At 39.1% G+C, this 14,402-nt stretch overlaps 1 protein-coding gene across 1 annotated transcript; it reads left to right on the forward strand.

The window, feature by feature from the left end:
* Positions 1–2,224: 2,224 nt before the first annotated feature.
* Positions 2,225–9,812, forward strand: LOC139720038 (neuropilin and tolloid-like protein 2). The gene is made up of 5 exons (XM_071631412.1): positions 2,225–2,335; positions 5,147–5,323; positions 6,795–6,986; positions 8,272–8,385; positions 9,604–9,812. The coding sequence occupies exons 1-5, from the start codon at positions 2,254–2,256 to the stop codon at positions 9,810–9,812; spliced, it is 774 nt and encodes a 257-aa protein (XP_071487513.1). The 5' UTR covers positions 2,225–2,253.
* Positions 9,813–14,402: the final 4,590 nt, after the last annotated feature.

The raw sequence follows: 14,402 nt of genomic DNA on the forward strand, positions 1-14,402 counted from the left end.
CTATAATATGTCTAAATTACCCTATCTATCGTAAAGCGTGTTCACATTGTATTAAACGTGACACGGATTTGTGTTTGTTGTATTATTTAATGAAACTGATTTGAACATTGATAAACACTGTGATACATGTGTTCTTACAGCGGGAAAGGAAAATCAGTAAGATCACTCACCCGTTGGAACTGTTGACAGCGCACACCTGAATAGATATTTTGAGAGTAGGCCTATTAAGAAGCAGAAGGCAGTAAAATGAGTATCCATGTTGCGTATGAGATAAAAAGATATATATAAAACTAATATCCACTTTCCACACGACTGTGTTCAATAGTTGTACATCACAAATGCAAAATGAGTATCCACGTTGCATTAGTGTTTGTGATATACAAACTTCATTTTCCAGCCGATAATGTTTGATATTATCGTTCATCAAAATGACGGATCCATCACACCAATAACGCACATGTCAGTCGAGCACATAAATTGATTTTCAAAATGATTTAATCGCGTCAGACGCAGCAAGAACATCATCCGGTCATCTTGTTTTATCTCTCACTGAGATGTCGATGCAACACTAATGAATGCTCATGAGGGAGAGAGAGGTATGAATGCAATGAGCGAAACAATAACAAGATAACGAAGATGCATCTAATCATAATGCACTGGAGAGAAAGAAGAAGTGAGAGGGGAAGAAACAAGGACAAGAAATGGAGAGCTTGAGCATTGGAGCTCGAGAGGGAAAGAGGCAAGAGATGGAGAGAAGAGAGAAAGAGGGGAGGGAGAGAAGGGTGGGGAAAGAGGAAGGGAGGGAGAGAACGAGGGCGTTTTCTTCTTGGAAATCAATTTTTCGGCGAAACCTCGTTTCTGCCATCCTCTTCTCTTTTTTTTTCATTGATCGTGTTGTTTTTGCGAGTTGCCTTTGCATGATCCATACAGTATGTGGGATAACGAGGTTTTATGAGCTTTGATCCGTAGGCCTATAGCCTCGTTGATGACGAAATATGCGATGATGCGCCTCAGTGCACGTTGAACCTAGGATTAAAGAGATATTTGAGTGATTATCTTTTGCTACAGTGAGCTTTTGTTAAAGTGATGATTTCATTACAAGATCTAAATCGTGAACAAAAAAAATTATAAGCTTAATATGAACTTTTGCAAATGAATTTCCTTGACAACCTTATCATAAAAGGATCCATTTTTTTAAAACTATAAAACCTTCTCAGGGTACTCTACAAGAACGAAAAATACTTCATTGTCAGTCTTTCTTCACTTATAAATGCTTTTATTTCTTCTTTTCGCAATGGTTGAAACTAGGCCCACAGACTGTGGTGACTTTTGACATCTGCCCTTGAACTTAAAAAAGTAGGCAATTACCGTACTCAGATTTTTAAGCATTATCATTATCATTATCATTATCATTACTATCATTTATTTGGCTATTCATACTGGGCCAGCAGAACGGGGGAGGGGGGGGGGGGGGCTCACCCCCCCCCCCCCCACTTTTTCGGTACAATACATAGGGTGTAACCACTTTGGCCCCCACTTGGCGGATCGAGGGGGAGCGCAACGGGCGCACCCCCCCCCCCCTTTTTTTTTTTTTTTTGTTAAAGCAAAAGAAACAAAAAGACAAATGGGGGCGGGAGCCCCCCTTTAATTTTGTAAAGGCGCTCCTCGATTTTTACGGAATTCCTGGATCCGCCCCTGTATACCATTGTCGCACAAACAATGCATCAATTAGACATATGTATATTAATAAACATAAACAAGATGTGATTACAATCCGCATCAAACTGTACACTATTCATGGATAGTTTGATACCAAAATCAGACGGGACAGCCAGCTAACCAGAGCGATTCGCCATCTCTCGCATGGCTAGCGGTGCCTAGCATAGCCCATGGCATAGCCCGTCGCAGCTTCTACATGCATGCACAGCATCCGGCTTGGTGTTGCATGGCAATCAGTCAATTTCATTTCAATACTAGGTAGGAGATCATTCAAAGCGTACATCACTGGAAACAAACATAATGGTTCGAATATATAATTCTTCCATATAATAAAATTTGGGTAAACTTACATCAAACATGATTTATGAAGTGGCATATTCGATTAGTTTGAATGTCAGAGCTTCAGGGTACCACACAATAACCACAGCTGACTTTTATCCGCCGTTCGGTTAGAAATTACCCCCCTTTGATTTAATAGATTATTCTAGACGGCCATTTGTTTTCCTCGGTAAGATCCCGTCAACGCGACGTAGAATGATGCTGGGCCAGGAAATGATTGCGTTCATCACGATATTTGTAGCAATATGTTCGTCATTTACATCAGCAATAGAAGTTGGTAGGTATCTCTGTTTTCTTATTTCGAAAAAGTGCAAAATTTCATGTGCATTTTGTAGACATATTCACTAATGTTATGAGCTCGGTGTAGAAATCCAACACTTCCGTTCTGTAGTCCCTTGCATGTAAAATGATGTAGTCTTACACTGCTACTATTCTATCACGCGACGCGACCTCTGCTGACTACAATTAGTACAAATCTGTAACTGCAGTGTAATAGAACTAGTGTACTAGCTAGGTCTCTAGGACTAGGACTCCGTAGCATGAAGGAGTCTAGCTCTCTGACTCTGTATATAGACTACAGTGTAAGTTTATATCTCAGTCTATTCACGGCATCAGACCCAATAATGCCAAAGTACATATTAAAATTAGATGAAGTCGGACACGTCAGCACAGCCACAGGCTTTCAGTTCATGAGTTACACTCCTGAGTCTTGTACTGGAAGCAAACTTTCTGCAACGTAAAACAAGCAATGTCTAATAAGAGTAAAACCCCAAGTTTTTGGCCGGCCTCCAGAATCCAGACACCTATGATCACTTCTATGTATTATAATATCAATTCTATTATCACAACACATGCATATGACATCATTTCACACACTGGCACTGGCTGTTGTTCACAACTGTGAATGAAGTGCCTTAGTCACCTCCAAAAATCCATCTAAAATCCCAAATTTTGCGTCAAAAAACGCAGAATCGGTGCGATTTTCCAAGTTGTGCCCGAATTAAAGTCCTGTGTTAAGAATCAGGGTCGCCGAAAAAGCGCTAAAAGTTGAGAAATACGCCGATCTTTTGTGAGATTTTTTTGCTTATCGCAAGCTCAGAGTGTGATCACTGATGGTTTCCTCAAAAACGCAAAAGAAAATCAAAATCTCTCTGACTAAATGCATGTGCCGACTCGCCAGAATTCGGACACCAATGAGTGCCCGCAACGTTCCTGATGCAAACTTGCGCCAACAAGGTATGCCGCGGCGCATTTTTCAGCGGCCTTGTTCACGCGTTGACATTGAACGTGCATAGCGAGTGTCCGAATTCTGGAGAGGCCGGCTGAATTCTTGGGGATTATCAAAGTGATAATATTTGTGGCTTTTGTGAAATTTTATGATGTAAATTATGTAACAAAATCAACATTGAGAAAAGGTAGTTTGATATATTTAACATAGGTTATTGTAGATATAATTTTGTATGTATTATTTGAGTTGAACAAATAATGCAGAAAAGCTTAAAGGGGCTGTACAGTACTGGTTGAGGTGGGGATTCATGTTTTTTACATTCCTAAGTGAGATGATGAGAAACCTCCTATGAAGTATGAAAGAGCATGTAATTTTAAGAAGGATGCAACGTTTATTTGATGAAAATTGGTTTTCAAATGGCTGAGATATCCCAAAAAGTGATAATAATAAAAGACTACAGGCCACAACTTTATTAGGATCTCTTTGTTTCACCTTGTTTTTGGATATCTCAGCCACTTCAAAACTGATTTTCATCAAAGAAACTTTTGATACCCCTTACAATTGCATGTTCTTTGACATCTCATAGAGTGGTTTCTGAATATCTTGCAAAATGTTAAAAGCTAAATCCTCACCTCGACCAGAACTGTACACACCCTTTAAGTGTCCAAAAACTGGTTGTTTTACTCTAGTCTAGAAACTAGTCGGGGTCTAAAATTTACTGCTGTTAGTGTTACACTAGTGTTAATAATGACAATGTTATCAACTTCTTCACCATTTTCTATTAATGTTTAACTTTTTCTTACAAATTGTTGAAGAGATCTACAGCAATCACCGGTAGATATCTAGAATGATATTTTGATATTGCACAATGAGTGCAGTGGCACTGAACTACTGTGTATTGAGTATTGGTTCTCTTTACAAAATGCCAACTACCGTAGCTATCTCTCTAGCTACGTACAAGTATGTGTATTCTTCTTAATAACATTAATCACTATGCTGAACTGAATCTAATGTGGATGACCTTTCCACATGCAGTACCAAGCCATTTTGTTGGCTTGATGGTGATGATCAGTGAACACAGGTAAAACTTGTTCCAAGTATTACAGACATGTTGAAAAACGCCAGATTTTGCCAACCGATCCTCTTTTCACAGAGGCACACAAACAATGCAAAGTTACATGTGTGACATACACTATAATGCACAATGTAATTCTGAGTTTCGTCCAGTGTTGAGTCTTGAACCTGACTTGAAGTGTCAGCATATTTTCCAAGTCCTGTTTTACTAAGTACATGGTATTTATCACAACTTGATAAAGTATTGCACTGAAGTACATTGTGTAATGTACATCCTTCCCTTTTTATGACTTCAAAATGGGAAAAAAGGAAGGAAGAAAGAAAGAAGCAACATACCAGATTCAAATGATATCAGTCACAATTGCTTATTCCATCAGTGGGACAGTCAGTCACAGTATGATGCCAGCAGACTCCCATGCATGGCAAAATTATGTTATACATGTGTTTGCGTGCATTCTCAATATGAATGTGATGAATTGTACTGTGGTTAGTTTGCAATACTGTGGGTTGAAAAGGGCAGGGTTTTTTTTCTGGGGGGGGGGGGGTTGCAAAGAACTGAGCAGGATGTTGTATAGCATTTTCAAGTGGGCTGGTTGTTGTCGGGACAAATTAATGGATACATGGCATATACAGCTGTACACTGTATGCGACTAGTGTACCCAAGTACCAATTTTAATCTTGGGTCATTCATGGGTATAAGTATCAAAATGAATGAGCTTACTTTGTAGTTCAATTCACGAAGTATTTCTTGTATTCTTTATCTACACTCCTTCATTCCCCATGCAGCTTACCTGTACAACTCATGCAACACCACCTTACAGGCTGCCATCACGGGTCTAGTGGAGCCCGACAGTAGCCTGAGCTACAGAAATAATCAAGACTGCAATGTAGTCCTGGCCACAGATCCGGGCAAGAAGCTGCTGCTGCAGTTCAACCGCTTTGTCCTTGAAGAGGAAGTCAATGGTGAGGAGGAAAGACCTCTCATTGTGGTAGATCCCTATAGCAGGGCTCAACGTTAGCAGTGGCCCGGTGGCCCAGGGCCACTAAAATTTGATGTCGGGCCACCAAATTTCCAAAAAGTGTATCTTTAGGTGGTCGGATAGGATTGTGGTCATTGTGGTAGATCCTTATTGCAGGGCTCGACATTAGCATTGGCCCGGTGGCCCAGGGCCACTAAAATTTGATGTCCAGCCATTAAATTTCCAAAAAGTTTATCTTTTGGTGGCTGAATAGGACAACTAAAATTCATAATGAATTTTTATAGTTCTCCTAAGTTTTGGCCACCAAAATTTCAGATTCAAAGATTATAGCCGCCCAAATGGGCCATCAGAGAAAAAGAAGTTTATTTTTGTGAAGCCCAGCTTATAGACATGTAGGCCTACTTGTAGTCATACAATAAAATCAAACACAATGCTCCAAACAAGCGTAGAGATGTAATCATACATAAAAAGTGAAGTTAAAAAGATCATAAACATGCCCAATATGAGTAAAGTACAGCAGATTTATAGCAGGTTTGATCACTTATACCTGCTGTGTATTTTTTGTATGATGGTGTGATTTCATTCCTTCAGTAGTTCATTCCATGTTGATGGATAAGAAAGTCTGATCATCCTTGCCGTGTCTGACTCCTGGTGTCTGTATCATGAAGTCATCACATAGAAGTCTTTACATAAATCTCAGAATGGCCAAAGTCACTCATATGTAGCTATAAGACACCTTAAAATCCATTTCATGAAGTCTCTGACACATGTAAGTGTGCGAAGAAAAAGCTCTCATAAGACTTCCTGAAACGGACCCCTGGGCTCTATTACATATAAAGTAACAAGGATAGCAAGTTTTGCTAAAATGGCAAGTTTCATGGTAATGACAAGACTCCTGCTCCATGGTTGGCTGTTGCTACAAGAATTTGCTTTTTTAGCAAGAGTTGCATTAATGAACTGAGACCCATACATGTACATATTTTACGACTGTACATGTGTAATATTTTGCAAATTAGGATGTGTAAGTCAATTTCACTAGTATCACTGAATTTCCATGTTTATGATTGTGATTGTTTGAATTTATTTTATGTGACAACTAAGGAACTAGTGCTTATGAAGAAGCTACCATACAGCCAATGGCTTTAAGTCCCCTTCCACCCTCCCCCCAAACTAGGCAATGAGGATAAAGTGTCTTTCCTGATGGCACAACCACAACAACCAGTGGACTTGAATTGAAGCAGGGACGTCAAGATTGAGGGACTTGGATGTTATCCACTGAGCCACAGAATAGGTAGAATATTCTAGACACAGTAGTGAAATATATTGTGTTTTTGTGGTTTTGATTAAAAATCATCGTATAGATGAATTGTCTTGTAATCCAAGCCAAAGCAGATTGATACCTCCAAAGTAGAAGTGCTTAAAGTGATGGCTGATCTAAATGTCCACATTTGCAGGAGCTTGTGTGGACAGCCTGCAAGTGTTCGATGGAGACACCGAGGCAGCCACACCCATAACTGGTGAACTGTGTGGCAGACAGCGACTGGAGGATGTGGAATCCACAACCAGCAACGTTACATTTCTCTTCAGGACAGATGATGCAGGGGTAGCTCTGGGTTTTGGAATCCTCTACACAGTCTTTGAAGAACGTGAGTGGAAACAGACCCTGTCCTCTAAAATACTGTGTGCGTGTTCATGTTTGGTGGCCTGCCAATTTGATCAATATCCAATTGAAAAAATCTATAGATGGATATGATAAGAGAGAAAGGTTACTATACTTCCCAGTATGTCTAGTCAGCCTCTTGTACAATAGTAATGTGCCAAGTCTTTTGGGAGCAAAGAAATACTTTGACCTCCAGTGACATCTGACTTGTGCATGGTTCGGTCACTGATAGTATGGCAGCATGCACTTTTTTTGGTAGCTGTTACTCTTGCCATCCATTTTGTATTTAGTTGGTGGAAAGTTTACTCATGAAAGGTTAATTGAAGTGAGATACCAGGTAATATGCTAATGTGGCAGCATTCAAACTTGCCAATTGCTGGGTAACACTATATGGAAAACTGCATAAGTGACCAGTTTAGACAGGTGGCCACAGTAGATGGGTAAACTCTACAATGCAGTGTACAATTTTATGGTGTGATTATGTTGACAGGCCACCACTTAACTCTGAGGCAAATTGAATGACAACTGTACTTGGATGGACAGTCTTCATTATCTCCTACTTATTATTATCATCATTATTTTTTTGTTGTAAACATGGACACAAAAAGACACTAAAGCATACTGTTAGGTACTTCATTAAACTGCATGAGTTCATGTTTTTCATTCAGAAGGTGTCCTCTACTATGCAATAAGTTCAGAATTTACCTTCTTTTCTGCATTTTCTTTACCATGATCTGGATTCTGTTCTTCATAATGATATTGATGTGTTCAAGTCACACTGAACAATGACCAGATCACTTCCAATAGCATACAGCTTGTATATGCCAAATATGTTGTAGGCCTTGTCAAATCAGGCAGGCATGTGCAGATCATGAGCTTAGTAGATAATAATGGAGTTAGTTCAGCTGCAAGCCAGCAGTACTAGAACCTCAAGGAACCGATCAACAATACTTCAAATATATTTCTGTTACAATTGCTTTTCCTTAGTCTGTGAACTTTTTTTTTTTTTAATGATAGTGCCTCTTAAGCAAACATTTTGATGGAAAAAATATTGGTTATTAAATCATATCGCATGAACCCTCAAGTCATTCTGGGAGTGGAAGATGTTACTGTCTTCTGATTTCTCTTTCTTTCTTTTTTATCATAATCAGTCATTATTTCAAGCCATCACACAAATTTATTCTCAGTCCTCTCCCTTGCCATTAAGACTTTTAGAAGATGCATGCAGAAGAATTGCATACATATCTTATGTTCATACATTTTATGTTCAGCCCCGTGCTCAGCTTCACAGTTCCTGTGCAACACCAGTCGCTGCATTGATGTCAGCCTCATATGTGATACTGTCAACAACTGTGGTGACAACAGTGATGAAGATGGTTGTGAAGGTATAGTATGCTACCTTAGGAACTTTTTCAATGAAGAGGTATTGTCAAAAAAAAAAGAAAAAAGAAGGGATTGAGAAATGCCAAGAATTTATAATTAACCTAGTAGAACCATGATTTGGTCACATGGTATTGCTCACATTCATCACACTAGTGTAAAAGCAGTAGTAAATACTAACATGTCACTGTCAAGGGCACACATCTGTGCAAATACAGACACCTGCACCAGTGAAAAGACGTATCTGGCAAAGGATCCGCTTTGCTTACCTAAACTGTTGTATTCGGCAAATTTCATACAAACTTGGATGCTGTGTATGTCTTTCCAATGTTTTTCCTTGAACTTGGAAGTTAAAGGGACTGTACAGTACTGGTTGAGGTGCGGATTCATGCTTTAAACATTCCTAAATGAGATAATGAGAAACTTCTTATGAAATATGAAAGAGCATGCACTTTTAAAAAGGATTCAACGTTTATTTGATGAAAATTGGTTTTCAAATGGCTGAGATATCAAAAGAAGTGATTATGATAAAAGGCGACAGGCCACTCCTTTTATTACGATCTCTTTGTTTCACCTTGTTTTTGGATGTCTCAGCCATTTCAAAACCAATTTCCGTCAAATAAACTTTTGATACCCCTTAAAATTGCATGCTCTTTGACATCTCATAGAGTGATTTCTGAATATCTCGCAAAACGTTAAAAGCTAAATCCTCACCTCAACCAGAACTGTACACACCCTTTAATAACTGACAGTTATGTGTTTGTTTTTCAAAATTCAAACTGGAGACCTCACATTTGTTTTCATTAGCGTTCATAAACACATTTCTTCTACTCTAATGCCTTTGTAATATTTGTGCATCACAAGTGACATGCCTTGCCATAGCATGGTGAAACTACTACTATACCTTTCAGGCTGTAAAGTTGGTGTCACAGTAGTTGTGATTGTTGCAAGCTGTACATTGGGATGAGCTTTGCGTGCAGTAGAGTATCGAAGTGATGCATGATGTCACAGTCTTTTCTTCAAGCATGGTCAGCAAACATTGTGTCACAGATATTTAGGCTATGTGAGGATGTTTAGAACCAGTTTCCATGGCAATGAATGGCTACAACATCACACTGTGGTACTCTATAGTGTCTCAAGACTTCCTCTCAGTGAATAGGAGTCAAAGAGTGGCACGAGTCTAACCATGCTTTTTACCCAATATTTGTTTCTGTGGTACCCAGCGTACATCGACAGGTACAGCGGGCTGACCCTGGGCCAGATCGTCCTCATCGCAATCGGCGGCATTGTCGTCCTCATCATCATCATCTACGGGGTGCGGGCAGTCTACCATAGGGTGCGCTCCAACAAGCTGATGGACCAGCTGAAGGAGGAGATGGACAGACCCAAGGTGGACAATGAGTACACAGAGAAGGACTTCTGGGGCAAGTGAGGGGGCAGAGATGGGGGGGGGGGGTATAGATATACTGAACTAGAGAGAAAGAACCTTAAAAAGATTGTGTGTCAGTGTGCATGTGAATATATTATGTGTGTTTGTTGGATGAAAGGTTAAGCATGAAGACTACACAGAAGTCCAAAAAAAATAAAAATATATATATATATATTTCTCCCAGGTAGAGCAAAAAGTGAGAGAGCGAGAGAGAGAGAGAGAGGGTGGGGGGGGGGGGGGGGGGGGAGAGGGAAAGCAAGAAACAATGAACATTTATATCTAAGTGGCTGATGTTGCAAACTTGCAAACCAAGTACTTGCAAGTGTGTGAAATGTGCTTCTGTTACTGCATATGATGCACACCAGTGTATGGATTATGGATTGTATGGATATAACACATTTTCACACCCAAATTCATCAGATTTGCATTCGAATTAATAAAAAGGCATTAAAATTCAAGCAATACTGTAAAAGTGGATGTTTTCGCATGACTAATTTTTCGCGCTTGGCCGGGTCGGAAGAGTTTCGCGTGTTTTTAATTCTGCCGAATCAAGACATCACGCACAGGCATGTATTATAGCAAGCAAAGATATTCGCGTGCTTTTATTTTCGTGCTAGTTTCTGGTTGCGCGAAATGCACGAAAATTTCAACACCGCGAAAATTTCCGCTTTTACAGTATTGATCACTGCTGTACTCTCATGGTTCATTCAAGGGTATCTCCAATAATATAGTCTTGCTATTTATTGAATGCTTCACCCAGTTTTTCTGTCCGTATTCAAGATATTCACGTATACTCTACCAGCTGCTTGAATCGTGTACAGATAAAATGTGACATGTTATATGTTATGAAAGTGGAGTTATATGTGCCATTAGCAGCTATTAGCTAGTGTAAGGTAAAAATCCCTTTCCAAGATACATTAAATTTGCATTTTCAAACAGATGAGTAACTACAAAGTATATAAGCAACAATGAAAAACACTGCCCATATGTTGTAAATGTTTGCCTTATTGTGAACTTAAATTTCTTAACGTCCTTCACAGCAGTGCTGATGCGACTTTTGAATGCATTGCACATGAATTTTTAACTTGGACATCTTTTTTGCATGTTTATTTGAGAAACTCATGAAATCGCATGCTGGTAATATTGGTTGAACTAGTTACCCTTGTGAATGTTGATCTTGGTGGTCATTCAAATTCACTCAAACTTGAATGATCACATTGTTAGATAGAATGCAAATCTGATGAAATTGGGAGGGAAAACCTATAATGATACAAGGGGTAAATGGACATTGTATTATCTTCACACCTAAGAATGTGCATGTGAATGAATGATGTTGTTCCAGTAAATTTGAAAGAGTCGTGGTTGATGAAAACCTGAATCGGCAATTTTTGTTTGTTTGTTTGTTTTTTTATTGTTATCGTTTTAGTTGCCAGTGACAGTATGCTCTGTTGTTCCTCCAAGCAGAGTAGAACTAGGACAAGTGTAGGACAAGGAGTGTGTGCGTATGTTTTTTTTTTTTCTTCTTAGAATTGTGAAGAAGTTTGTTGCAGTCTCTTACAGATGTCAACTCTCTGCTGTACATCTTCCATCAATGTAATTCAAATTATCATGAGCACAATGTAGCATATAGTGAATAGTTATGGACTTTGCATCACACTATTGTATTCAGTACTGTCACACTATATTAGAGTACCTCTTCTGAAGTGTACTAGTAGTCTGTACATTAAGTAATGTACATATGCTATTTTTTGTTCTCATCAGCATCTTAAATGAACGGGTCTGTTTGTGCATTATGTATAAATTTTCTCATATTTTTTTTGTTATTTTAACCAGTACTGTCTGTTCCATTTATTGCTAGAATAATATTTCCTTTTGAGCAAAGAGAAATCAAGTCGTAAGTTTTTTCAGAGAGTCCTGTTGCATCCTGACATACATGTACAGAGACTCCAACCCAAAGTACCTTCTGATCTGGAGATTCTCCCGCCTGAAACCCCAAGTAAACGGGAGACTCAAAGTTGATGTGTGCGAAGCGCGAAATTCCCAGGGTTCTAGATGCTCTCTGGTGCTATCTAAGGCTTCTTTTTTCAACATACGATAGAAATATGCAAGAGATCCTTTCCAACGGGAGACAAAGAGCCAGGGCGGAAGAAATTAAATCTCAAACGGGAGAACGGGAGATTTTGCAAAAATGGGTTTTCGGCGGGAGATCTCCCGTCGAAAACGGGAGAGTTGGAGTCTCTGCATGTAGAGCTTCATCTTTCCTGAGTTTGAGTGTGTTTTGTGATAAAAGGTACTTGTTTACTAGAATTATTGAGACCAGCGTGTTGTAATATAGCAGTTGCATCCGTCCATTGTGTATTTATGCTTATCATTGAAAACTACTCGAGTGTAGTTTGTGGAATCGAGATAGGAGCAGAGGAAGATGTAAGCCAAATAATCAAAAAGATCCTCACACCTGGAAGAGGAATAATTCAAATATCGGAACATCGTCAGGCAGTCAAATCTAAGGAACCTTATGTAATTTTTTTTTTTTCTGTGTGTAAGCACGTTTTTATGTGTATTTATTCCTGCATGACCACTTCTCTCAAGACGTGAAGTATTGTTATTCTTTGGGGTCATTCTGTGGAATGAATGTGTACGTGGTATGTAAAAGGAAGCCTCTTGATTGTTGAGCAAATCATAACTGACTGAGTAAGCTGATCGGTCAATTATACAGTGTATCCATGATACCTTCGTTATGCACACAGTGTCAGACTAAAACGAGACGATAGTACACCTCCAGCATCAATACAAGGATGGTGTCTCAAATGACATTATTATGATTAACTTCTGACCTGAAGAACCGCAATATCAGTAGTGGCTGTCGAAAGAGACAGGGAGCAGTGGGAACTAGAAGGGAAATTTGAAAAGTAGATTTTGCTCTCCTTCTTTTCATGTGCGTGTGTAACTTGTGGTGTGGTACAGTGCACTGCCGTCATAACGAACACGCCTGTAATGAAATTCTCTTTACAACGAATTAAAAATTCAGGTCCCAAAATTATCATCTATTTATATCTCTTCACATGCTTGAATGTTTGGCTGTAACAAAATTTCGATACGATGAAAGAAAACTACCTGTCCCGAGGACTCGGTTATAACAGGAGTTGCCTGTAGCAATCTACAACCTGAATAAAGTGCGACTTTTTCCCCTTTTTTGTTGACACCTTACTAAAAAGGATGATACTTTGAGGAATCAGTCAGTGAAGAGAAACAGAAATTGTCTGGCGAGAGAGAAACAGGATGTTGTGCTCGTTGCAAACTTTTCTCTCTGTTCCTGTTGCTTTGTGAAACTAGTTCAGCTGACCTGGATTGCAGGGTTTTGGGGATCAGTTCTCTCATATTAGAGATGTTTGGATCAAATTCTCTCTTTATCACTGGGGAAAAAAAAAAGAAGGAAGTGCAAATCCACGGAGGTGTTGTTTTTGTGATATTTCTACAAATCATGCATTATTTGTGACTTTTTATTTCATTTCATAATCACTGTTATTTTTTTTTGCCGAGAAATATTGAGGTATCAATTTACACATCAATGTTTGCTCTCATCCGTTTTTCATATCGGTCGAAAGTTTTGATTTCTGTGACCGACACTAGCAATTGGGCTTACAATAATTTTCACAGCTCATTTTCGATGTTTGGAATTGCAGTTTCGTATATTCTGCAAGTGATACTCCTTGCAAACAATGTTGTTTCATATTCACCGCGTACTTGCTGTCTGGCGCACTTCAAAGCTTGCAAGGGTAGTCGCAGATTGCCCTTACTGTTTGTTTACCTGTGTCTTTCGTCCAGACATGGAAATGATGTAGAGGAAAAGTGTCTCAAACTGACAATAACAAAGTGATAGGACATAATTTTGGTTATGATGAAGTGTCACTAATGTTCATGACTAGATCTAACTGGGAAACATATAGGATGTCTTTTTGTGATATGGTTATGATGGAGAAGAAAAATGTTTTTTCCACGAGACAAATTCTGATGGTTTCCTATAAGCTGGTGCTCTAGTTATACATGACTCCTTTTAGATCAACATATCACACACACACACACACACACACGCACACACACACACACACACACACACACAAACTTTGCAAATCTTTGTCAGAAGGTTCTGTCCGTCTTAACATGTAATTTGTGTGATTACCGGTTCCACTGAACGTTACATTGTATGGTCACATGTAATTTGTTGAAATTTGGAGCATTTGTAAAGGGGACTTCTACATGTATTTAGACAGCAAATTTAAATTAATGTGTTTCAGACGTGATAGCAACTCATTTTCAGCTCTTTCTTTCGTAGCTGATTATCCACGTACCACTAACCTGATCGATGTGTGGCACAGACTCTTACAAAAGTTTTTTTTTTTTTTTTTTTTTTTTTAGGGGGGGGGGGGGGGGAGCTGGGATGGGGTTATTGTTTGTAGACTGTTTTCCGCTGAACCAGTAGGTTGAGTCCATTGAGGAGGCAATGGGAACTCTTCTGCAAGTTTGGGATAAAGTTTTGTGTGAAGTGTATGTCTTTCAGTACCAAGTCTTTCTGTTAACTTAATTGTAAATTCT

The sequence above is a fragment of the Diadema antillarum genome, unplaced genomic scaffold (genome assembly GCF_040938485.1).
Source record: "Diadema antillarum isolate AM-2024a unplaced genomic scaffold, OU_Dant_1.0 scf00000120, whole genome shotgun sequence".
Taxonomy (NCBI): Eukaryota; Metazoa; Echinodermata; class Echinoidea; order Diadematoida; family Diadematidae; genus Diadema; species Diadema antillarum.